At 46.4% G+C, this 24,252-nt stretch overlaps 1 protein-coding gene across 1 annotated transcript in view; it reads right to left on the bottom strand.

Annotated features, from left to right (window-relative positions):
* Positions 1 to 22,484, bottom strand: part of LOC118373676 (whirlin-like) — a 161,945-nt gene extending 139,461 nt beyond the window's left edge. Inside the window, 1 exon segment of the mRNA XM_052521485.1 lies at positions 20,667 to 22,484. Within this exon segment, the coding sequence (XP_052377445.1) occupies positions 20,667 to 21,404 (738 nt within the window). The 5' untranslated portion in view covers positions 21,405 to 22,484.
* Positions 22,485 to 24,252: the final 1,768 nt, after the last annotated feature.

Genomic DNA, 24,252 nt, shown 5'->3' with positions numbered 1-24,252 from the left:
CAAGCACATATCTACACGTGAATGGTAAGGCCTCTTATACCCCCCTCCCTCTGCTTACATCTTGAGGCAACATATCCCATGGCCCCCTCCCCTTATACCCCCCTCCCTCTGCTTACATCTTGAGGCAACATATCCCATGGCCCCCTCCCCTTATACCCCCCTCCCTCTGCTTACATCTTGAGGCAACATATCCCATGGCCCCCTCCCCTTATACCCCCCTCCCTCTGCTTACATCTTGAGGCAACATATCCCATGGCCCCCTCCCCTTATACCCCCCTCCCTCTGCTTACATCTTGAGGCAACATATCCCATGGCCCCCTCCCTTATACCCCCTCCCTCTGCTTACATCTTGAGGCAACATATCCCATGGCCCCCTCCCCTTATACCCCCTCCCTCTGCTTACATCTTGAGGCAACATATCCCATGGCCCCCTCCCCTTATACCCCCCTCCCTCTGCTTACATCTTGAGGCAACATATCCCATGGCCCCCTCCCCTTATACCCCCCTCCCTCTGCTTACATCTTGAGGCAACATATCCCATGGCCCCCTCCCCTTATACCCCCCTCCCTCTGCTTACATCTTGAGGCAACATATCCCATGGCCCCCTCCCCTTAAATCCTAACAGCATACTATAACTCAATCAGCTCAATCTGATTTTACAACACATCAGTTCAATCAAATGAAAACAAGTTGAACAGGTCTCAAAAGCCATCAGAGTAATTGCCTTATATCTGTCAGGTCTCATTCTTTAAACCTAATAGCGGACTTGTGTCCACCGGACACTATGTGGTTGAGCTGTACATGGTTAAAACACAATGACGTGGCTCTGAACAAAGGGTTAAGCTGATTAGCCCGCGGCTCTTATTGTTGAGGCGGTGAAATGTGTGTGTGTGTGTGTGTGTGTGTGTGTGTGTGTGTGTGTGTGTGTGTGTGTGTGTGTGTGTGTGTGTGTGTGTGTGTGTGTGTGTGTGTGTGTGTGTGTGTGTGTGTGTGTGTGTGTGTCTAGTCCACATCACATGACTCTGTAATGCAGCTCTGACCTGACCTGCACAACACTTCTGGGCTTTTATAAGCAGACTTACCTCGGAGCTAGAATCATGAATAAAAGCTAAAAGCTCAGTATTTCATACACTAAAAGAACCTGGCTGTGGAATTGTTGAGCCAGATAAAGAGAAGGAGAGAGATGGAGAGGTAGAGAGGTAGAAGAGAGAGAGGGAGGTGTGGAGCCGGATAAAGAGAAGGAGATAGATAGAGGTAGAAGAGAGAGAGGGAGGTGTGGAGCCGGATAAAGAGAAGGAGATAGATAGAGGTAGAAGAGAGAGAGGGAGGTGTGGAGCCGGATAAAGAGAAGGAGATAGATAGAGAGGTAGAAGAGAGGGAGGGAGGTGTGGAGCCGGATAAAGAGAAGGAGATAGATAGAGAGGTAGAAGAGAGAGAGGGAGGTGTGGAGCCGGATAAAGAGAAGGAGATAGAGAGGTAGAAGAGAGAGAGGGAGGTGTGGAGCCGGATAAAGAGAAGGAGATAGATAGAGAGGTAGAAGAGAGAGAGGGAGGTGTGGAGCCGGATAAAGAGAAGGAGATAGATAGAGAGGTAGAAGAGAGAGAGGGAGGTGTGGAGCCGGATAAAGAGAAGGAGATAGATAGAGAGGTAGAAGAGAGAGAGGGAGGTGTGGAGCCGGATAAAGAGAAGGAGATAGATAGAGAGGTAGAAGAGAGAGAGGGAGGTGTGGAGCCGGATAAAGAGAAGGAGATAGATAGAGAGGTAGAAGAGAGAGAGGGAGGTGTGGAGCCGGATAAAGAGAAGGAGATAGATAGAGAGGTAGAAGAGAGAGAGGGAGGTGTGGAGCCGGATAAAGAGAAGGAGATAGATAGAGAGGTAGAAGAGAGAGAGGGAGGTGTGGAGCCGGATAAAGAGAAGGAGATAGATAGAGAGGTAGAAGAGAGAGAGGGAGGTGTGGAGCCGGATAAAGAGAAGGAGATAGATAGAGAGGTAGAAGAGAGAGAGGGAGGTGTGGAGCCGGATAAAGAGAAGGAGATAGATAGAGAGGTAGAAGAGAGAGAGGGAGGTGTGGAGCCGGATAAAGAGAAGGAGATAGATAGAGAGGTAGAAGAGAGAGAGGGAGGTGTGGAGCCGGATAAAGAGAAGGAGATAGATAGAGAGAGAGGGAGGTACAAATGAACAGTCTGATCCAAGAAGCTCGTAATCCCCTTTAATTAACTCCAAAATCCTCTGGCGTTTCATCACAACCAGCCAGTGAGAAGAGAAATGACGGATTGCTTGGGATGTCACTTTAAAAGCCTATCCTCCCTCCTCTTCTCCCTCTCTCCCTCCCTCCTCTTCTCCCTCTCTCCCTCCCTCCCTCCCTCCTCTTCTCCCTCTCTCCCTCCTCTTCTCCCTCCCTCTCTCCCTCCCTCCTCTTCTCCCTCTCTCCCTCTCTTCCCCCTCTCAGGGACACAGCTGTGTGGAGCACCTGGTGGCTGCAGCATGGAGAGCGTGTGTGTGTGTGTGTGTGTCTGTGTCTGTGTGTGTGAGGCTGATTGTTCCACAGGTCCTTCAGTGTTGCCGCCACACTGCTCTGAGTGCCTTTTAACCCAGCCCCGCGACACGCCACATGGCCAGCCAGACCCTCCCAGCATGCACTGGGGCACAGCTTTTGTCACAGTGGGGGCTGTTGTCCTAGCAACCAGACAGACACACCTGTCCACTAAAATAGCCTCTTGTTATAGAAATCAATTGAGTGAAAGACTCAAAGATTCCCAGTAATAACTTAAGGTGAACAACAGTGAACAAAACATTAAGGACACCTGCTCTTTCCATGACATAGAATGACCAGGTGAATCCAGGTGAAAGCTATGATCCCTTATTGATGCCACTTGTTAAATCCACTTCAATTAGTGGATAAATGGGAGGAGACAGGTTAAAGAAGGATTTTTAAGCCTTGAGACAATTGGTAGTAAATACCAGGTGCTTAATGTTTTGCACTCTCAGTGTATAATAACATGCACACATAGAAGATATTGTCCTCATGAATATGCATTGTATGAGTTGCTTTTCTCATTGCCTACAAAATCAACAGTATTGTGATGGCTGGGTTTACAGGGAGACGTGCTGACACACAGGCAAAGACAGTATCAAACACAGTTTCCCTCGTCTCTATACGTGGGCTGTGCAGAGATGCTAGGCTATACTAGGTACACACATATAGTCACAGAAATGGCACATTTTGATGGATGCTTTCCAAATGAACATTAGACAACGTTGGAGTGCGGTTAAGCAGGCTGAAGGCCAAACCAGCGCCTGGGAGGCTGCCTGCCTACCTCCGAGGGAGGGAGGTCACTGGTGTATGTGAAATAGACGCAGGAGTGGAGGCCCTAAATTGGCTGTCACCACTAATCTCCTTGCCAACCCCCCCCTCCCATTACCTTCCCCCTCTCCCTCCCACTGCTCTCATCCCCCTCTCGTCGGCACTCTGTCACTACGCCTGCATCCCTACTTCTGAAACGTCCTCCTCTCCTCCCATGTTGACAGAGGTCTGGCACTGACAGTCCTGGTCCCTCTGTCTCTCTCCTTCCCTCTCTTCCCCCCTCTAACCCTCTCTCCAACTCTCTCCCTTTTGTGTCTCATCCATCACTTCCTCCTTAGGTTGTTGTCGGGCCTTGGAGGTTCTATGTGTGAGAGGTGCGTCTGTGAGCTGTGAGTCTATGACCTTTCACATATGACTAGGAGTGTGTATATGCATATCTGAGTGTATTTGTGTGTCTGTGTGTGGGTGCCAGGTTTCCTGAATTCAGTCAATTCAGGAAGTAAACTGGAATCTAAATGAAAATGTTCCCTCATTGCATCTCTATGAGAAAACAAGATGGCGTTCAGGGCCATCGAGGCAACAGCTCTGGGATGTTAAATGGAGAGATCAAGATCTGTCGAAGTTAAAAACGCAAGACGCAGCCTCGCAGCCTCCTGTATCTGCTATGTGTCACGGTCCTTCTCTTTCTCACGCTTCCTCTCTGAGGTATCCCCTACAGGAGCTTAGAAGACGCAGCCTCGCAGACTCCTGTATCTGCTATGTGTCGCGGTCCTTCTCTTTCTCACGCTTCCTCTCTGAGGTATCCCCTACAGGAGCTTAGAAGCAGGTGAGACCACGCTCACGCTTACGCTCACACACCAGCCGCCTCCTCCACCGCACTCCCCTGCTCTCCAGCTGTCCCCGGTCACCCAGGGCCCTTCTCAGTGGAAGTTGGTAGAGAAAAAAAGACAATATGCTACAAGGAAAATGGCCAGATGGCTAGACGAGAGAAATCTTCTTTCTAGCCCCACATGGTGTGTGTGATTTGTATGTGAACTCTTCGTCCCCAAATAGCACCTTATTCCCTTTGTTGTCCCTGGATATTAGTAGAAGTGCACTAGGTAGAGAATGGGGTGCCGTCTGAGACATGTAGTGTGTATGTCAGGTCTGGGCTATAGGGGCTAATAACTGAGGGTTGTTGAGGAGGTAATAAAATGGGAACGTACTTCCCTATCCAGACGCGGGGCCTCTAGGGAGCGTTTTGTCTCCCCACATGCAAGTTAATGGGGGGCCAAGCTGAGGGCGAGACATGCATTATCAGCCAGGCTCCGTGCCATGTTTTTCCTAACCTTGACACTAAGGCATTACCTAAGTTAGAATACAGAGGAGCAATAAACAGCACACCTCTATTTCCTCCTGTCACTAAGCCCCTCAGTCCTATAGTCACCACACACACACACACACACGCGCACACGCACACGCGCACCCACGCACACACACACACACACACACACACACCTGCATGTGCACGCACGCACACGCACACACACCTGCATGTGCACGCACACACCTCCCACACCAACACACACTAAATGTCCTCATGAAGAGCAACTATATTCTCACCTCACATTCCCTCCCATGGATCATACACAGAACCCATTACAATAGAGGGCACATAGAGGGCGTTATGTCTGCGATTGATCGAGTCTTAATTACAAGGATTAAATAGGAATAGCTGTGGAACAACGCCAGCTCAATAACTCATCTAATGTCCCTCCCAATCTCTGTGTTCACCTGTCTCTGTGGGACCATCTGTTTCATAGCAAAGTACACAAAGATTCAGGAAACAATCCTCATCTGGGAAACAATCAAACTGAAAAATAATCTGCCTTCAAACAGATTCAATTATCCTGCTGATGGGGTTGGCTGCAGGTTTAGTCTTTGGACATGGCTTCTCATATCAACTCAAGCTATCATAATCCATCCATCCAGCCAGCCACACTACAACTCATCATGAAACACTATGCTCTGCATCTCTGGTGAATTACTGGCCGCATATTTATCCTATGTCCCAAAACGGCACCCTATGCCCTACTTAGCGCACAACTTCTGAGCAGAAACCCAACCAGGGCCTAGGACTCCCGTCAGAAGTAGCACTAAATAGGGAACAGGGTGCTATTTGGGTCGTGGCCCTACTCTCATGTACCAATCTCTTTAGCTCGGTCCTCTAGTGCCTGATAGGCCGATAGTCCCGGATCTACTTCCGAGCGTATTAGGAGACGTATTCCCTCCGTGTCTATGGAGACCCGATCGTCCTTCCGCCTCTAATCCCTCTCCAGTGCTTATTTGGAATAAAGGGCATTAATGTACACTCATTTTCATTTGGAAGGAAATTGTGTCTTCATTTGACCACAATTGGTAATAGCATGTGCCTCCCTGATCTAATATAACAAGGGATACAAAACAAGAGGAGGTAAAATAATGTGGCCAGAATTGGCCCCAATAGGCGATTATCATAGCTTCTGGCTACCAGAATGGCTTAATGGATACAATTGCATTTGGAGGACAATGAAGCATGAGACGCCAACAACGTTTCATTAATATACACTCAGTGTCCAAAATGGCAGCCTATTCCCTAATGTGCCCCATAAGCCCCATAGTGCTCTGGTTAAAAGTAGTGCACTATATGGATTAGGGTGCCATTTGGGAAGCAGCCATAGAATAAGCCTGTCATTTCACCTAGAGACAATATGTCTAGCCTTCATGGCTAATGCTGTGGCTGTGACCCTGTATTCTGAAGGACACCTGGGTCAGTTGAGTGACTATCATAATCTAGCACAGATTCCCACACAAATGCAAACATGCACACCCGCATGCACATGCCCACAGGTCTGATCCAATCCGACTTTCCAGAGGCCATGCAGAGGGTCATGTCAGAATGGAAGGCAATCAATTCAGGAAGTAAACTAAAATTCCAATTCAACCAGGGCCCGATTCTGACCCAAGTTTAGGCCGAGTAAATGGAACGTAATTCCGTTTCTATGCATTTTTCTCTCTGTGCGTATTCTGACCTTGAATTTAAGCATGAGAATAGCTATTCACCCGCTATTCGTTTTGGGGTGGACATCGTATAAATGAAGGTGTGTCGTAGGTCTACAGATACGCCGTATTCTGACCTTGACTTAATCCCCTAATAATTCCACCACCTTTACGCGTGGTTGAATAACACGTATTCAGAGTGCAAGGTAGTCACACCTGCAGAGCGTGTTACGCAATTGAATAACACACACACACCAGGATTCTTCCAACTGGAATATCTGGAGAACATGGGAAATTTGGGGAAAGTTAACAGAATTTAAGAGCTGACACTGTTCCAGGAGCAATATGAAAAATATAATCAAAGAAGGCAAATTCATCCAATGACCCCCAAAGCTTAATGGTTTGTATTGCAGCGGAATGCATGTACCGAATGCAGCTCAGGGTTCAACACCATAGTCCTCTCCAAGCTCGTCACCAAGCTTGGGACCCTGGGACTGAACACCTCCCCCTGCAACTGAATCCTGGACTTCCTGACGGGCCGACCTCAAGTGGTGACGGTCGTGAAGAAGTCGTGAAGAAGGCACGTCAAGGCTCCTCTCCCTCGGGAGGCTGAAACTATTTGTCATGACCCCTCAGATCCTCAGGGACTTTTACAGGTGCACCATCGAGAGCATCCTGACCGGTTGTATCACCTTCTGCGATGGCAACTGGACCACCCTTGACTTTAAGATCCTACAGAGGCTGGTGCAGATGGCCCAGCACCTCACGGAGCAGGCTCCCTGTTATCTAGGACATTCATGCCAGGTGGTGCCTGAGAATGGCAATTTAGCCAAAGACTCCAGCCACCCGAGCCTTGGACTGTTCTCTCTGCTCCCATCCAGCAGGCAGAACGAGATAACTTATAGCCCCTGACCATAAGACTGTTAAATGGCGACCAACTACTGCCCTTCCTCTCCCACGGTTATTCTCATTTACATTTACATTTAAGTCATTTAGCAGACGCTCTTATCCAGAGCGACTTACAAATTGGTGCATTCACCTTATGACATCCAGTGGAACAGCCACTTTACAATAGTCTCGACTCTGTCTAATTGACTCTATGTTCATCCACAGCTCTCTATCCACAGAGGTACACATACCTACACTGAGACTCTTACACACAAACACACACAAACTCACATACACGCACACACTCATTACTGACGCAACACACATGCACCCACCCATACACATCCACTCACCCCTTATGCTGCTGCTATATCAACCGAATCTCCAAATGAAACCTGTGGCGTGACTGCAGTTACAGAATGACATTTGAATTATTACCATGTGGTGCCGTATCTTAGCTGTCACAGAATTACGCCATGTGGTGCCGTATCTTAGCTGTCACAGAATTACGCCATGTGGTGCCGTATCTTAGCTGCCAGGCAAACCCCGCAAAAGTGAAACTACATTTAAGTTTAAGTTTAGTTCCAAATGGTTAAGGTTAGCGTTAGGGATAGGGTTAAACCAATAATGTATATATATACACTAGATGACTAATAGGGGGTGCTGTGTTGAAGCCAACGTGCCCTCCATCTTGGTACTCTTGGTACATTTATTATATTACAGACACTTTTAATGCCTACTTTTAAATGATATGTGAGCTAAACATAAAAATGAAAAAATAAAAAATATCTAAAACCATTACTTATGTTACTGTCCCTATTTCAACAAAAAAAAATACTTAACTGTACTTTAAATACTGTAGAATAACATTCATTCCTATGAAGGAGTGCTCCTACTGGGGAGAGCCAATATGGCCGACCGGTGGCTTTATAGCCTCTCAATGGCCAATACATAGCATCAGCAATCCAGAGTTTATATACATTATTTCGTTAAACTTAATTTTAAGCTTTAATTCTGAGTGGTTAAGGTGTGGGAAAGGATGAAAAGCAATAACAAATGCCTAGAACTGGGATTGAACAAGCAAACCCGAAATCTGCGGCTTAAACTAGATGCAACGTTAAATTTCAGCAAGTCTACTAGAGGCTGACAAGGGCTCACGTTGCCCCTAGTGGACGATATAGCTTCCACATTTCGCCAGGTCCAACCGTAATCTGGTACCTGCAGAATCAAATCTAACTTTATTTGCCTCGTGCCCAGAATACAACAAGTGTATGGGGGGTCAATGTAAATTGTTCAGTGGGGATTTTTATGAATTGTTCAGCAGTCTAATGGCTTGTGGGTAGAAGCTGTTGAGGAGCATTTTGGTCCTAGACTTGGCGCTCTGGTACCACTTGCCATGCGGTAGCAGAGAAAACAGTCTATAACTTTGGTGACTGGAGTCTCTGACAATTTTTTTAGGTCCGGGATGGCAGGAAGTTTGGCCACAGTGATGTACTGGGCCATTTGCACTAACCTCTGTAGCGCCTTAGGGTCAGATGCCGAGCATTTGCCATACCAGGTGGTGATGCAACCGGGCAGGATGCTCTCGATGGTGCAGCTTTAGAACCTTTGGAGGATCTGGGGACCCATGCCAAATCTTTTCAGTCTCCTGAGGGGGGAAAAGGTTTTATCGTGCCCCTTCACGACTGTCTTGGTATGTTTGGACCATGATAGTTCGTTGGTGATGTGAAATTTGAAACTCTCAATCCGTTCTCTGATCTCCTCCCTATAGGCCATCTCATCATTGTCAGTGATCAGGCATTTGGCCATGCAGTCGTGGGTGAACAGGAAATACAGGAGGGGACTAAGTACACACCCCTTTGGGGCCCCAGTGTCAAGGATCAGCGTGGCAGACGTGTTGTTGCCTACTCTTACCACCTGGAGGCGGCCCGTCAGGAAGTCCAGGATCAGGGAGGTGATTAGTCCCAGAGTCCTTAGCTTAGTGATGAGCTTCGTGGGCACTATGGTGTTGAAAGCTGAGCTGTAGTCAATGAACAGCATTCTCAGAATTCTCATCCTCTGTCCGGGAGGATGCTGTTGATGTGAGCCATGACCAGCCTTTCAAAGCACTTCATGGCTACCGACGTGAGTGCACAGGGCGGTAATCATTTAGGCAGGTTACCTTCGCTTCCTTGGGCACAGAGACTATGGTGGTCTGCTTGAAACATGTAGGTATTTCAGACTCTGTCAGAGAGAGGGAGAAAATGTCAGTGAAGACACTTGACAGTTGGTCAGCGCATGCTTTGAGTACACGTCCTGGTAATCCATCTGGCCCAGCAGCTTTGTGAATGTTGACCTGTTTGAAGATTTTGTTCACATCGGCTACCGAGAGTGTTATCACACTGTTATCCAGAACAGCTGGTGCTCTTGTGCATGCTTCATTGTTGCTTGCCTCGATGCGAGCATGAAATGCATTTATCTCGTCTGGTAGGCTCGTGTCACTGGGCAGGTCGCGTCTGGATTTCCCTTTGTAGTCGGTAATAGTTTATAAGCCCTGACACATCCGACGAGCGTCAGAGTCAGTGTAGTAGGATTCAATCTTAATCCTGTATTGACGCTTTGCTTGTTTGATGGCTCGTCTGAGGGCATAGCGGGATTTCTTATAAGCATCCGGATTAGTCTCCTGTTCCTTGAAAGCGACAGCTCTAGCCTTTAACTCGATGCGGATGTTGTATATATCCTGTGGCGCACTGCACTAGCTTCGAATAGTCCCCGCGATATGCAACTTTTCAGGGAAGTCAGGAACCAATATTCACAGTCATTTAGGATGCAAAGGCTAGCTTTTTCAAACAGAAATTTGCATCCTGCAGCAATAATTCCAAAAAGTTTTGGGACACTGTAGTCTATGGAGAATAAGAGCACTTCCTATCAGCTGCCCACTGCACTGAGGCTAGGAAACACTGTCACTACCGATAAATCCACGATAATCGAGAATTTTAATAAGCATTTCTCTACGGCTGGCCACACTTTCCACCTGGCTACCCCAACCCCGGCCAATAGCTCTGCACCCCCTGCAGCAACTGGCCCAAGCCCCCCCCCTCCCCGCCCCATCACCCAAATCCAGACAGCTGATGTCCTGGAATAGCTGCAGAATCTGGATGCCTACAAATTAGCTGGGCTAGACAATCTGGACCCTTTCTTCCTATAATCTGCTAGTCTAAAGAAAGACCATTTTTGTTGCTTCTTTAATCAGCAAAACAGCTTTCAGCTGTGCTAACATAAAAGGGTTTTCTAATGATCAGTAAAATGATAAACTTGGAATAGCTAACACAACGTGCTATTAGAACACAGGAGTGATGGTTGCTGATAATGGGCCTCTGCACGCCTATGTAGATATTCCATAAAAAATGTGCAGTTTCCAGCTACAAAAGTATTTTATAACATCTACAGTGTCTACACTGTATTTATGATCAATTTGATGTTATTTTCTAAGTGACCACAAACTTTTGAACGGTAGTGTATTTATCCTACCAGTCACTTTCTATGTACAGTACATACCTACCACCACTTCCTGTACCCCTACACATTGAGTATGGGACAGGCACTGACATGTATATGCTTGCGTGTTTTTATGAGATGTTTGATTATCTATATTATTTGCTTTATTACTGCACGGTTGGGAAAGAACTCACAAGTAAGAATTTGACTGTACTGTATGACACCTGTTGTATCCTGTGCTCTCTGATCAACAGTAGAAATGGCAGACAGGCAAACTGGCTGGCTGGCAGACAGACAGACAGACAGACAGGCAGACAGACAGAGGCAGGCAGGCAGACAGACAGGCAGGCAGGCAGGAGGAGACAGGAGGCAGGAGGCAGGCAGACAGACAGGCAGGCAGGCAGGCAGGCAGCAGGCAGGCAGGCAGACAGGCAGACAGACAGACAGACAGACAGACAGACAGACAGACAGACAGACAGACAGAAGAGAAGAGAGGATTGCCAAAGAGCAGCAGAGAAAGAAAACTAAACCTCTCTTTCTCTGTCTACCCCTTTCTCTTTCCCTCTTTCATAGACAGACAATACGGTGAAGCTTAGCTCTTGTTCAATAATTCAGACCCAGGAAGCCTTGAGCAGGGGACACAGCCTATCAGACGTCTTCAAGGAGAGGGGACTGAACAGGACAGGGCATCCGGGCTCTCCCATGTCCCATAATCAATACCTTCCAGGATCACTCATTAGCAAGGCAGATGCTCACCTAGCTAGCAGTGGTACACAGAGATCTTATGCAGAGGAGGAGAAGGGCACTCATTCATTCTGTGTCTCCTTACCTTCTTCTCAGGTATGTGTGTGGTTGCGTGGGTTTATATATATGTGTGTGTGTGTGTGTGTGTGTGTGTGTGTGTGTGTGTGTGTGTGTGTGTGGGTTTATATGTACATGCATATCAGTCGTGATAACAGGTACCAGTGAGAGTTATTATATTGTATGCAACAGATGGTAGCGAGGGAGGGAGGTGGCAGACAGTGTCCAGGGTCATATGACGTGGGAGAGAAGAGACTCGATGCTGACGTGCATCAGATGACCCAGAGAGAGACAGAGCTTCTCCCAGGTGATCCTGGAGATAAAGAAGACATCTGGATTCCCTAGATAAAGGCTGTGTCCCAAGTGGCACCATATTCCCTACATAGTGCACTAGCCTATAGGTCCTGATCAAAAGTAGTGCACTATATAGGGAATAGGGTGCCAAAGAAAAAGCTCTCATACTGTCATGCTCTGTAGATAGATCCTTGTTGTAGCTATATGACCAATCATTATCTATTTACAACATGAAACAGCTTGATAACTGGACTAGCAGAATCGACTTGTGACCAATTAGCTCACTATGTCGTACCAGACTTGACACTGCATGCAGTTGAAAGAGACTGACTGTGGTAATTACAGAGTGTGAATTACACCGTGACATTCGGGGGCCTAATAATAATGTTGTAATTTAATGGTAAAAATGAATGACCTTTTAATGTGGCATAAACAACCCCCCAAAAAATGTAAGTAGGATACGTGTGCATGTTCATCTGCTCCAAAAGAATCCAAACAGTGCAATGCATGTAGCCTACACTCGCCATTTTATAATTACGTTATAATGCCAGAGAAGTCGGTGTTTGGAGGATATATTGGCACGGGTGGTGTTGGGCCCTAGATGAAGTCGAGGGATGGAAAACCATGCCAATATATCCTTCAAACACTGACTTCAAGGGAATTATCACTTTTATACAACGTGTGATCAACATATTTAAATAATGATTTAAATATTTTAATTAAAAACGTAATTTTGATTAATTTAATCATACTATTTCATCTTTCCACGAGATATAGTCCCTTCACAAATCTAGAGTTGCTACCGAAACCGGCTGGTCGTTCATTCTATTGGCTCGGTTGCCAGAGACGCAACCCAGTTGTTCAGTCTATTTGTTCTGTATCTATGAACCCGACCCAGTTGTTCAGTCTTTTTGTTCTGTATCTATGAACCCGACCCAGTCGTTCAGTCTTTTTGTTCTGTATCTATGAACCCGACCCAGTCGTTCAGTCTTTTTGTTCTGTATCTATGAACCCGACCCAGTCGTTCAGTCTTTTTGTTCTGTATCTATGAACCCGACCCAGTCGTTCAGTCTTTTTGTTCTGTATCTATGAACCCGACCCAGTCGTTCAGTCTTTTTGTTCTGTATCTATGAACCCGACCCAGTCGTTCAGTCTTTTTGTTCTGTATCTATGAACCCGACCCAGTTGTTCAGTCTTTTTGTTCTGTATCTATGAACCCGACCCAGTCGTTCAGTCTTTTTGTTCTGTATCTATGGATACGTTCTAAATGTTCCATTGGATTCCATTTGGATACATCCATAACAATGAGCTAATGAGGCGCGTTTTCGCCCTGGCATAGACAATGTGCTCTCTCGTCAGGACACTGTTATTCAGAGCTAGCCAACAACACAGCTAACACAATCGCTTCAAACTGAAGCTGGAAAGACTGCAAACTAGCGGCACTTCGTTCCGTTTGACCTTTTTTCAATGGGCATTTCTTTGTATAGATCCATAAAAATGATGCCAGCTGATTCATGACTTCGACTGGCTGAGAAACGCTGCCTGTCTGTCTCGTCCCGATACGCTCATTACTATGGAGCGGCAGGTAGCCTAGTGGTTAGAGCGTTGGATTTGTAACCGAAAGATTGCCAGTTCAAATCCCCGAGCGGACAAGGTAAAAATCTGTCTTTCTGCCCCTGAACAAGGCAGCAAACTCACCACCATCATTGAAAATAAGAATTTGTTATTGCCTAGTTCAATAAACTATGTTGCAAATCTCAGAGAGACAGACAGCAAGGTCTGCTGGTGAAAACTAAATGTCTAAAATAAGAGCGAGATCATGTCTAGATGCTTTTTTAAGAGGAGATCAAGTTTATACATTGCTTGGTTGGGCTGATGGATTGACCAGTCAGATGGAACAGAGTAAATAGGCATTTTAACGTCTTAGATTTAGCCGGTGGCAACTTGTGGAATAGACACCGTCTGGAATGCGGTTTTAACCAATCAGCATTGTGGAAATAGACATCTGTTTACAAAACACCAACAAGTGTGCCGAATGAAATTGGCCAATTGCCATTGATTAAGTCGGGACACCTGAAATGGGGATGAAAGTTGTCCTGGGAAAAACAGGATCGTCACCCTAACACACACAATCGCAGCTGTAAATGAGAACGTGTTCTCAACTAGCTTACCTTGTTAAATAAAGGTAAAATAAACAGTACATTTGCTACACGAGGCTACAATGTGTAGGCCTATTACCATGAACTTCAAATAGGCCTACCGGTAGCCAGTGGCCGAAAAAATTGGTGGGTAAACTCTGATCACCGGTCGCGGTAAAATAAATATTATGCTCCCATGACTTTCAATAAAAAAAAATTCTGGAAACGGTGAGATCGCAGTAAGTCCACTGTGAGCGTAACTATACCTACGTTTCATTATGTTTCACCCTGAAAACAGTTCTCATGGGGACACAAATCCACAATAACGTAGTCCTATGCAGTTACAAAATCAAATGCTTCTAAAGAGTCAAATACAGGCCTACTGTCATTAATGTTGGATGGATTGGATGCGCGTTGGTGGCCAGCTGTAGGCTAATTGTCCATTGATATTGGCGACCGTCATCCGCTGATCGAGGAAAGAAAAACAAACACCGACATAAAACAACGAAGCTAAAAATAAACGGTCGACTTCTTTTGGCTGAGCGCTCGAAACAGATGACTGACAGAAGCAAACAATGACAAAATCAACAGATACATCTAATGCATTGGAATAAAAGGCATTGGTTCTTTTTTTTTTTTTTAATCAACGACGCATGAAAAACAGATGGTGAAAATGACGAGGTACAAAGGACATCTATGTGTTTACAGGAGCTCATCTGAGGCCGACATTCAGCACTACTGAGTGAACGGCGCCGTGGAAAGGGAGACGGTTTGTGCAGCCATGTAGAGAGATATATGGTTTAAACCATCAGAAAGAGGGGCTTTTATTTTCATATTTAGCACTGCATTTTAAACAAACAGGAGAATGCTTAAATTAGCATTATTTAGAAATCTCCCCCAAAGATAGATTTTTGTTGCATTTAGGGGAGCTAATATCTAATTCAGGAGATTCCCACATAATTCGTACCCTGGTTAAATATATGAATATTGAACATGATTAAAGATTGATAATGATATTGAAAGTGAATCGGGCCAGTCATTTCTTCCTTACGACTTTGACCTGATAGGGAACAACTCTGGGTCTTCTTATGCTGTAACTTTTCCTGTTCTGTGGTTAGGATCCCTTCTGGTCCTGAACATGAGTATACCACAGTGAAACATCCGAGAACTTCAGAATTGTCCATCAAGTCCTTGAGATGATTCAAATCCTATCCCATTCTGCAACACTAACACCCCCCCCCTCCCTCTCTCCATCCTCCGCCCTCTCTGGAAGGGAAATCGTTAGCTGCCGGCACCCATCAGGCAGTAAGCAGCTGTGTGTGTGTGTGTGTGTGTGTGTGAGAGAGAGAGAGAGAGAGAGACAGTGTGTGTGTGTGTGTGTGTGTGTGTGTGTGTGTGTGTGTGTGTGTGTGTGTGTGTGTGTGTGTGTGTGTGTGAGAGAGAGAGTGTATGTGTGACAGAGAGAGAGAGAGAGAGAGAGAGAGAGAGTGTATGTGTGACAGAGAGAGAGAGAGAGAGTGTAGAGAGAGAGAGAGAGAGAGAGAGACAGAGAGTAGAAAGAGTGTATGTGTGACAGAGAGAGACAGAGAGATGTGTGACAGAGAGAGATGTGTGACAGAGAGAGTATGTGTGACAGAGAGAGAGAGAGAGAGTGTATGTGTGACAGAGAGAGTGTATGTGTGACAGAGAGAGTGTATGTGTGACAGAGAGAGTGTATGTGTGACAGAGAGAGTGTATGTGTGACAGAGAGAGTGTATGTGTGACAGAGAGAGTGTATGTGTGACAGAGAGAGTGTATGTGTGACAGAGAGAGTGTATGTGTGACAGAGAGAGTGTATGTGTGACAGAGAGAGTGTATGTGTGACAGAGAGTGTGTATGTGTGACAGAGAGAGTGTATGTGTGACAGAGAGTGTATGTGTGACAGAGAGAGTGTATGTGTGACAGAGAGAGTGTATGTGTGACAGAGAGAGTGTATGTGTGACAGAGAGAGTGTATGTGTGACAGAGAGAGTGTATGTGTGACAGAGAGAGTGTATGTGTGACAGAGAGAGTGTATGTGTGACAGAGAGAGTGTATGTGTGACAGAGAGAGTGTATGTGTGACAGAGAGAGTGTATGTGTGACAGAGAGAGTGTATGTATTTGTGTTTTTCTCCAAGGAAAAGGAATTCCACTCAACATGTTTCAGTGTGATACTACTGAAAAGCCCCTGATGCGCTCCTCATTGTCTCCCTCTCTCATCCTCAGTGAAAGAAACAGGATTATCAACACAACAGCCGGGGTGGTCTTCCTTTCCGTTGCAGGATAACTAAGCCCTAACTAAGGCACAACCGTGTGTGTGCGTGTGTACGTGCGTGTCTGTGTCAGCACAGCTGTGTCAGCGCGCCTGTGTAATTCTCCATCCTACATCAAACACATACCTGTCAAAAGCTACTGAGCAAAAATCCAAATAGCCCAGACAAAGCCATCCCTCCATCCCTCCATCCTGTTATCCTACTTAATATTCACCTCAGACCTCCACCGGAGGCTCACCCTTCCCACGTAACCTTGGGAGGAGAGAGGGGCTGTGTCCCATATGGTGCCCTATTCCCTTTATAGTGCAATACTTTTGATCAGAGCAAAAGTAGTGCACTACATAGGGAATAGGATGTTAGTTGGGACGCAGAAGGCCTTTGAGAGAATCCCCCATGCCCAGTTCAGCCGTAAATCCATCGGAGCTGAAATCAGACATATGCTAAGGGTGCTGTCTATGACCAGAGTGATCAACACACATTGTAAACAGTGTCAGAGTCCATTGAGGAGGCAAGGTACTCTACAATAAATCATGCAGTGTGTGTCCCAAATGGCACCCTAATCTCTACATAGTGCACTACCTTTGACCAGAGTCCAGTTGTGCACTAAGTAGGGAACAGGGTTCCATTTGGGACACAGTTAAAGTAATAAAGCTGGAAGTCCCATACAAGCATTTCAGTTGTCTGAGTTTAGCCTTACATTTTCATGGTGTCACCTAAACCATGTACCACCCAGACAATTGAACTGTCACTTTAATGGTGCACCCAATGCGGTCTCCAGTGTCTCCATTGAAATCAATGTTAGTATAAGTGAACAGGCCAGACGCTAATAAAATGAGTGATATTTCAGCACATATCTGACCACAGCTCTGGGCAGTGAATAGGTGATATTAATGGTTTGTCCAGCAATACTCTGCCTGTAGAGAACAAGTGAGACCAGGTGATGGATTAGAGACACTTTGGCTGTGAACTGACCCAACCTTGCAGTCCATTGTAAAACAATTAGACAGCCACAATAGAATCAATGTAGTAGGGTAGCTGTGCAAGATCCCAGGAGAGACTGGAGGTGAATACAAACAGTACTTTAAGACAGACAGGGGATGAAGAATGTTGACAAAGAGTCTGCCAGTGTGTGTGCGTGTGCGTGTGTGTGTGTGTGTGTGTGTCCAATATAAGCTGGTGGCAGGAAAAGAGGGATGAATGTGTTTTCTGTTTATGATGAGAAAATGGGGGAAGTAGAAAGATGACAAGAAAGACTTTGAGTATGAGCGACAGTGAAAACATGAGAAAAAGGGTAAAGATGATGGCTGAAAGATTGTGTGAAGGTTCGCTCCATCTTCTCCCGTGGCTGTAAATGCGTAAATTGGGATCAGTGAGACGGATGTGACTTCGCCTGTGTCCCAAATGCCACCCTATTCCCTATGGGTCCTGGTCAAAAGTAATGCACGACATAGGAAATAGGGTATCAGTTGGGATGAAATCTTCATTCTCCTCTCCTTCTTAACCCGTCCTCCAAACGCACTCCGGGAAAACATTTCAATATTAATCAAACCGGTGCACAGCCACACAAAGGCAAGATGAATTATTCTCCGCCTGTGCAATTAAAGCATTTGATAAATAATTCACTTCGTCGTTAAAAAAAGGAATGGACCCAAGTGACCACAGCAGACCCCAGCTGGCCTCAAGCACTCTGTTTTGGTCTCTTCTCTCTTCTGAGCTATCTGTGTGGAGAGGATGACGCACGGCACACCCCCGCATCATTACAAAAGTGGGCCGGTCCTGTACTTAAACAACAAGTGGTGAGCCAGGAAACCCTGGCCAGGATTGGACCACAATGATTTAGGGCAGAAAACATAGGGGTTGTTGAGCTGCAGCCAATGTCCATATCGGTAAATCATGAACAGAGCTCAGTGCTGTTTTTGCAACGTTTACAATTCTGCAAAATGTATTCTCGACAAGGGACCGGTGAATTTTGGACAGATCATTTAATTATTTTAAAAGGTGGACCTCTGTTACAAATTGCGGTCTCTTGGATATGAGCTATGACCACTCAGTATGACCTTATAGTGTAGCATGACCTATAAGGAATAGGCAACAGAAGCACGCTAAAAGTCCTCTTACAATAAATACACTGTCATCGCTTTGCCATTTGAACCTCAGGACACAGATGACAGAAGAAGAAGAAGAATTAGAACTACTACAACAGTGATAGAAATCTACTTAAGAATCCAATCTTGCTGTTGACCTTACTCTCAGTCATGTACCTGCTTACATGCCTGCTCCTTAAACATGCAGTCCACACAAAGACAGGGCCCTAGGCTCAGCCAGAGGGGATTGTACGTTCATCATGGCCATGACAATTTACCATCAGCTAGAGAAAGTTCAATCTTTGATGATCACTGACAAGACCCCCAGAGACCAAGAGAGGCCTGACTTACGGCAAGCCTGGTGGGCCTTTACCAGTTAACAGTATGCCTGGTGGTCCTTTACCAGTTAACAGTATGCCTGGTGGTCCTTTACCAGTTAACAGTATGCCTGGTGGGCCTTTACCAGTTAACAGTATGCCTGGTGGGCCTTTACCAGTTAACAGTATGCCTGGTGGGCCTTTACCAGTTAACAGTATGCCTGGTGGGCCTTTACCAGTTAACAGTATGCCTGGTGGGCCTTTACCAGTTAACAGTATGCCTGGTGGGCCTTTACCAGTTAACAGTATGCCTGGTGGTCCTTTACCAGTTAACAGTATGCCTGGTGGGCCTTTACCAGTTAACAGTATGCCTGGTGGGCCTTTACCAGTTAACAGTATGCCTGGTGGGCCTTTACCAGTTAACAGTATGCCTGGTGGGCCTTTACCAGTTAACAGTATGCCTGGTGGGCCTTTACCAGTTAACAGTATGCCTGGTGGGCCTTTACCAGTTAACAGTATGCCTGGTGGGCCTTTACCAGTTAACAGTATGCCTGGTGGGCCTTTACCAGTTAACAGTATGCCTGGTGGGCCTTTACCAGTTAACAGTATGCCTGGTGGGCCTTTACCAGTTAACAGTATGCCTGGTGGGCCTTTACCAGTTAACAGTATGCCTGGTGGGCCTTTACCAGTTAACAGTATGCCTGGTGGGCCTTTACCAGTTAACAGTATGCCTGGTGGGCCTTTACCAGTTAACAGTATGCCTGGTGGGCCTTTACCAGTTAACAGTATGCCTGGTGGGCCTTTACCAGTTAACAGTATGCCTGGTGGGCCTTTACCAGTTAACAGTATGCCTGGTGGGCCTTTACCAGTTAACAGTATGCCTGGTGGGCCTTTACCAGTTAACAGTATGCCTGGTGGGCCTTTACCAGTTAACAGTATGCCTGGTGGGCCTTTACCAGTTAACAGTATGCCTGGTGGGCCTTTACCAGTTAACAGTATGCCTGGTGGGCCTTTACCAGTTAACAGTATGCCTGGTGGGCCTTTACCAGTTAACAGTATGCCTGGTGGGCCTTTACCAGTTAACAGTATGCCTGGTGGTCCTTTACCAGTTAACAGTATGCCTGGTGGTCCTTTACCAGTTAACAGTATGCCTGGTGGGCCCCAAACCAGCAGCTGGGTTAACTACTACCTCCACCTTAACGCTCCACATATCCGTTCCCCCCATCCCCCGGCCATCCACACACAGGCAGGTCAGACAACAGCAGAAGTACCAGGGGAGTAACTCTGAAGAACTCTAAGAGCCTGTATTTAATTTCACTAGTCAGATAGTTCTGTTAGTTCCTAAACAGCAAAAGAGTACGCTGCCCTGGTATAGAGAGAGAGAGTCCAGCCAAAGGGAAAGTCATCTCATCTCCAGCCTTCTCTGTTTCATCACTGAGTCAGAGACTCAGATCAATCGGATGAGGCGGTAGGTAGACAGGCGTCTCTCCCTCTCTGCAACTCTCTGCTTCGTCCAATTGGACGTGGCCGCGGGATGGCGGGATTTACGACCCAGTTCCCGTCACGATGCTGTTCCTCGCCGCCAAGCGTGCCATGAAAAAAATGATCCTAAAAAAGCTCTAAGCGCTGACTGTGTGGCCCACCCTGGCACAGACTCCAGAAGCAGAGCCAAGACAGACTGCTCAGTTAAGAGCTTCAGGGGAACTTTGAAAAAGGGGAGCATAGGAGAGCTAGTAGAGGCAGGCTGTACAGTGGGAGTAAAACATTGTAAACCAGCATCATTTCCTTTCGATCCCTTCTCTCAGTGTGTGTGTGTGTGTGTGTGTGTTTGGTGTTCTGTGTATTAACTCTGTATTGTGATTACATGCTATATATTGCTGGGACACACACACACACACACACACACACACACACACACACACACGAACACGCACACGCACACGCACACACACACACACACACACTTTACCAACCACACACACACACACTTTACCAACCACACACACACACACTTTACCAACCACACACACACACACACTTTACCAACCACTTACCTTCACTGCTTCAGCATGAGTGACTTTATCAAACACTGTGCTGTTGACTTTCATAATCTGATCCCCAATCCTTAGTCCCTCCTTTTCGGCAAGGGATCCCGGCTCCACCAGAGACACATAGATCCCGACCCCGTGCTCCGATCCTCCGCGGATACTGAAACCCAAGCCCTCGTTGCTCTTGTGCCGTTTCAGGGTCACTTGTCGAACCTCTCCTGGAGGCTCGTGCAGAAAGCCTCTCCCGAGCAGCGGGACGAGGGGAGCTGTCCCATCACTGCTAGTGCTGAAACTATCCGGAGAGCCGCGCATCGCAACTTGAGATCCGGGAGGGGTTGGCAAGAAATGCCCAGGAGGAGTTGGACTCCCACTGGGAACTTCGCCCAACGCTTCGGCGCTCCCATTTCTGGCAAGCAAATCCGATTTCAAGTAAAGGCCCTCCGAGGTGTGCTGGTCAAACAAAAGCTGGTCTGAGCGGGGAATGACCTGTCGTAGCATGGGCAGAAGTTGGCGTTTGCTGGGCGCATTGAGGATGACTTTAAGTGTTTGAACCAGGTCGTAGACATTACGCTTGGAGTGGTACACGTTGAGGCAGTGGATGAACTGCTCCCGCTCCAATTCGTTGAGCAGCAGGTTGAGCGCGTTGTGCAGCTTCTTGACATTGGCTGACAGCGTGCGGGCACTCGAGGCCACCGAGGTAGCGGAGGAGGAGTTGAGCGACATACGCTCTAGATCCGTGCTCATTCTAGACATGTGACTGGGTCACGCAGCAACACTGGAGCGGGGAGACATTTGGGCATTAGGGGCTGACAATGCTGGGTTATGCTCCTTTAAAACGGAGCGTGGCATAGCGATTCCTGCAGGACGTCCACTCCACTAATAGTCATATTGGCTAGGTCTGAGCCTGGGTCTGGCTTAGCCAACCGGCTGAATTCCAACAGTTTTAAGAACGCAGCCTCGAGCAATGAAATAAACAACTTAAGTTCAATGTTATAATTTCAAACACAAACTATAGGACATATTCAACAGATTTGCAGTTTAATAACAGCCTAACATCAGAACTTCAGTAGGCCTAATGCGTAATAAGTTAGGCTAATCATGCGTCAAAAAGGCACCTGAAATAGACTACCGCACATAGAAGAAACATTTCGGGAACCGTGGTCAGAAAACTCACAACTCTGTCAGAAAGCGTAATGGTGAGCACGACAAAGCTTCTGTGTCATTAGCTCGTGTCTTGCTTTTGTGCGTGAAGAGATCAGGTAGCCCGCCAGCTGCTTCTCCAGTATCCACAGATATGACCTCGTCAACAGGCACCGGAGAAAAGCTTGAGCGCAACAAAATAAAAAATGTCTACTACTTATGAATATCAAGTGGTAAACTTAAGCCTACCATTATGTATGCGGAAGATTCGGAAATAATGCGCGCGATGTTCTTGATAGAAGTAGTTATTTTGCTTGGTTCCTTTATCGGCGACCGAAGTTCATATTGTGGAGTTGTCTATCCAAATATATCCAATCCAGCCTGAGCTTTAAAAGTGTTACAAATAACGCATAGACAATTCAGCCATTTTCAAGTAATCCAGAGTTTAAAAAATCCTGGTCGTTTTTTGTTTATATCCCTTTATATTGTATCCTGCCTTGCGTTGACCTAGACTGCAGATGCGTCTCCGCGAGCTTCCCGAGCATATAGACGCTGCTAGAGTGTGTCGCTCCCTCTCTCCAGTCTCTTGTCAGGAGGAAATGACGCAGCCAACAGTGTGGAGTGAATAAGTTGCTTGGTAACAAACAACACACACTCCTCTGCTCTACCGAGTGCAGACAGAACTCTAATTGGCGATACCTTTTTAGCTTAATTGAAAAGTTAAATATTCGAAGCGCACTACAGATTGACGCAGTCATTATGCACGCGGGCAGTCATTATGCACGCGGGCAGTCACCATTATGCACGCGGGCAGTCATTATGCACACGGCAGTCATTATGCACGCGGGCAGTCATTATGCACGCGGGCACGCACAGATGCATGGATAATAATAAGGATGCGAACACACATGGCATCAATATGCACTGAGCAAAGAAATGACTGATTGTTTAATTGGCTTTACCACAGCAATCTGATGTAATTATGTGGGCTTTAGTGCACAGACAATGTATTCCAATCCTCTGTGAATAGACACATCCAAAAAGTCTAAGAATGACACATCTCTCATAGTAAAAATGTCTGTCCATGGTTAACAATATGATAGTAGAGATATAACAATAGAACTAATTCTAGTCACATATTGTTATCAGTGAATGGACATTGTTATTGTTGAGTGGGGAGCATGGCGGGAGGCACAGATCTACAGATAACGTCACATCTAGCTGGTCTAATTATAGGCCATCTGTGATACTGGATTATCACTGGATTATCATTGGACAGAATCAGCCTGCCAGTCCACTGCGTGGACTGATGGGACAGAAAGCAACGAGTTAAATAGTAAACGAATACACAAGTGAACCACCTGACAGCTGAGCAGGGTCGCGTTCAGCAGGCAAACATTGCAGACAGAAGTGTCACAAATAGAGCTGGCATGATTCTACATGTCAGACTCAGAGAGGTTTGTATCGAAACCACACGTTTCTGTCCTCCACAACATTGTGCCCTGCTGAATGCATCCAAGTTTGCCAGAGAGGAATCGTCCAATAGCAATGTCAGTAGGACAGGACTTTGCACCGTGCATCATATCAACATGGTATTGGCATGTTAATAAGTCATTTTCTCTTTCTAAAGGTGCTCTCTGTGAGATCTGTTTATGAGACATCAGCACATCTCTCAGATGTTATACTCATCTGAGAGACATCCAGTGGCTCTGGGAGATGCGATCCAACCGCCTCAGTAAAGGTTCACCTGTGAAGAAAAATGAGGAATGGAGTCCTTGTCTCCACTAAACTGAGCTGTGGGTACGGGTAAGAGGGAGAAAGAGAGTGGGAGTGATTGATAGCGCTAATTAAAGGAGTTTGGGGGCGATCGCTGAGGGAAAGCAAAGTAAAACACTATTATAAAGAAGAGCATCCACAATCAGATGGAGAAAGAGTGACAAACAAGAACAATTCCACTACAATAAGCAAAGATGGGAGAGAGAGGCAATTAACAAGTCTCTTCCCTCACAGAACCGGCCAAGCTAATGGCTTTGGCTATCAGCTTGATTTTCAATGTTACTGCAGAAACTCCGCATTGCGATTGCAAGGACAGACAAATATTAATCCTATAGTTCATAGTGGCAGACAATTAAAGTATAATTGAGGCCACTGTAAGCCACCACCAATAGTGTGGTGCAAAATCAAGAACGTTCTGACAGAGCCATCTGAATGGACTTCAGTGTGTGTGCGTGTGTATGTGTGTGTGCAAGAGAGAGCGCTGCAGAAAATGAGATAACATTCAGCACCGTGGACAGTGTGCGTGTGAGTGCTTGCTTGTGTGCGCGTGTATGTGTGTGCGTGCGTGCGTGCGTGCGTGCGTGCGTGCGTGTGTGCGTGTCTGTGTGTGTGTGTGTCAAGGGGTTTTAGCTATCAGCAGTTGTGAATGACATAGAGAGAATGAAAAATGATATAA

The sequence above is a fragment of the Oncorhynchus keta genome, chromosome 6 (assembly GCF_023373465.1).
Source record: "Oncorhynchus keta strain PuntledgeMale-10-30-2019 chromosome 6, Oket_V2, whole genome shotgun sequence".
Classification (NCBI taxonomy): Eukaryota; Metazoa; Chordata; class Actinopteri; order Salmoniformes; family Salmonidae; genus Oncorhynchus; species Oncorhynchus keta.
This window is presented reverse-complemented; position numbering and strand designations above follow the sequence as displayed.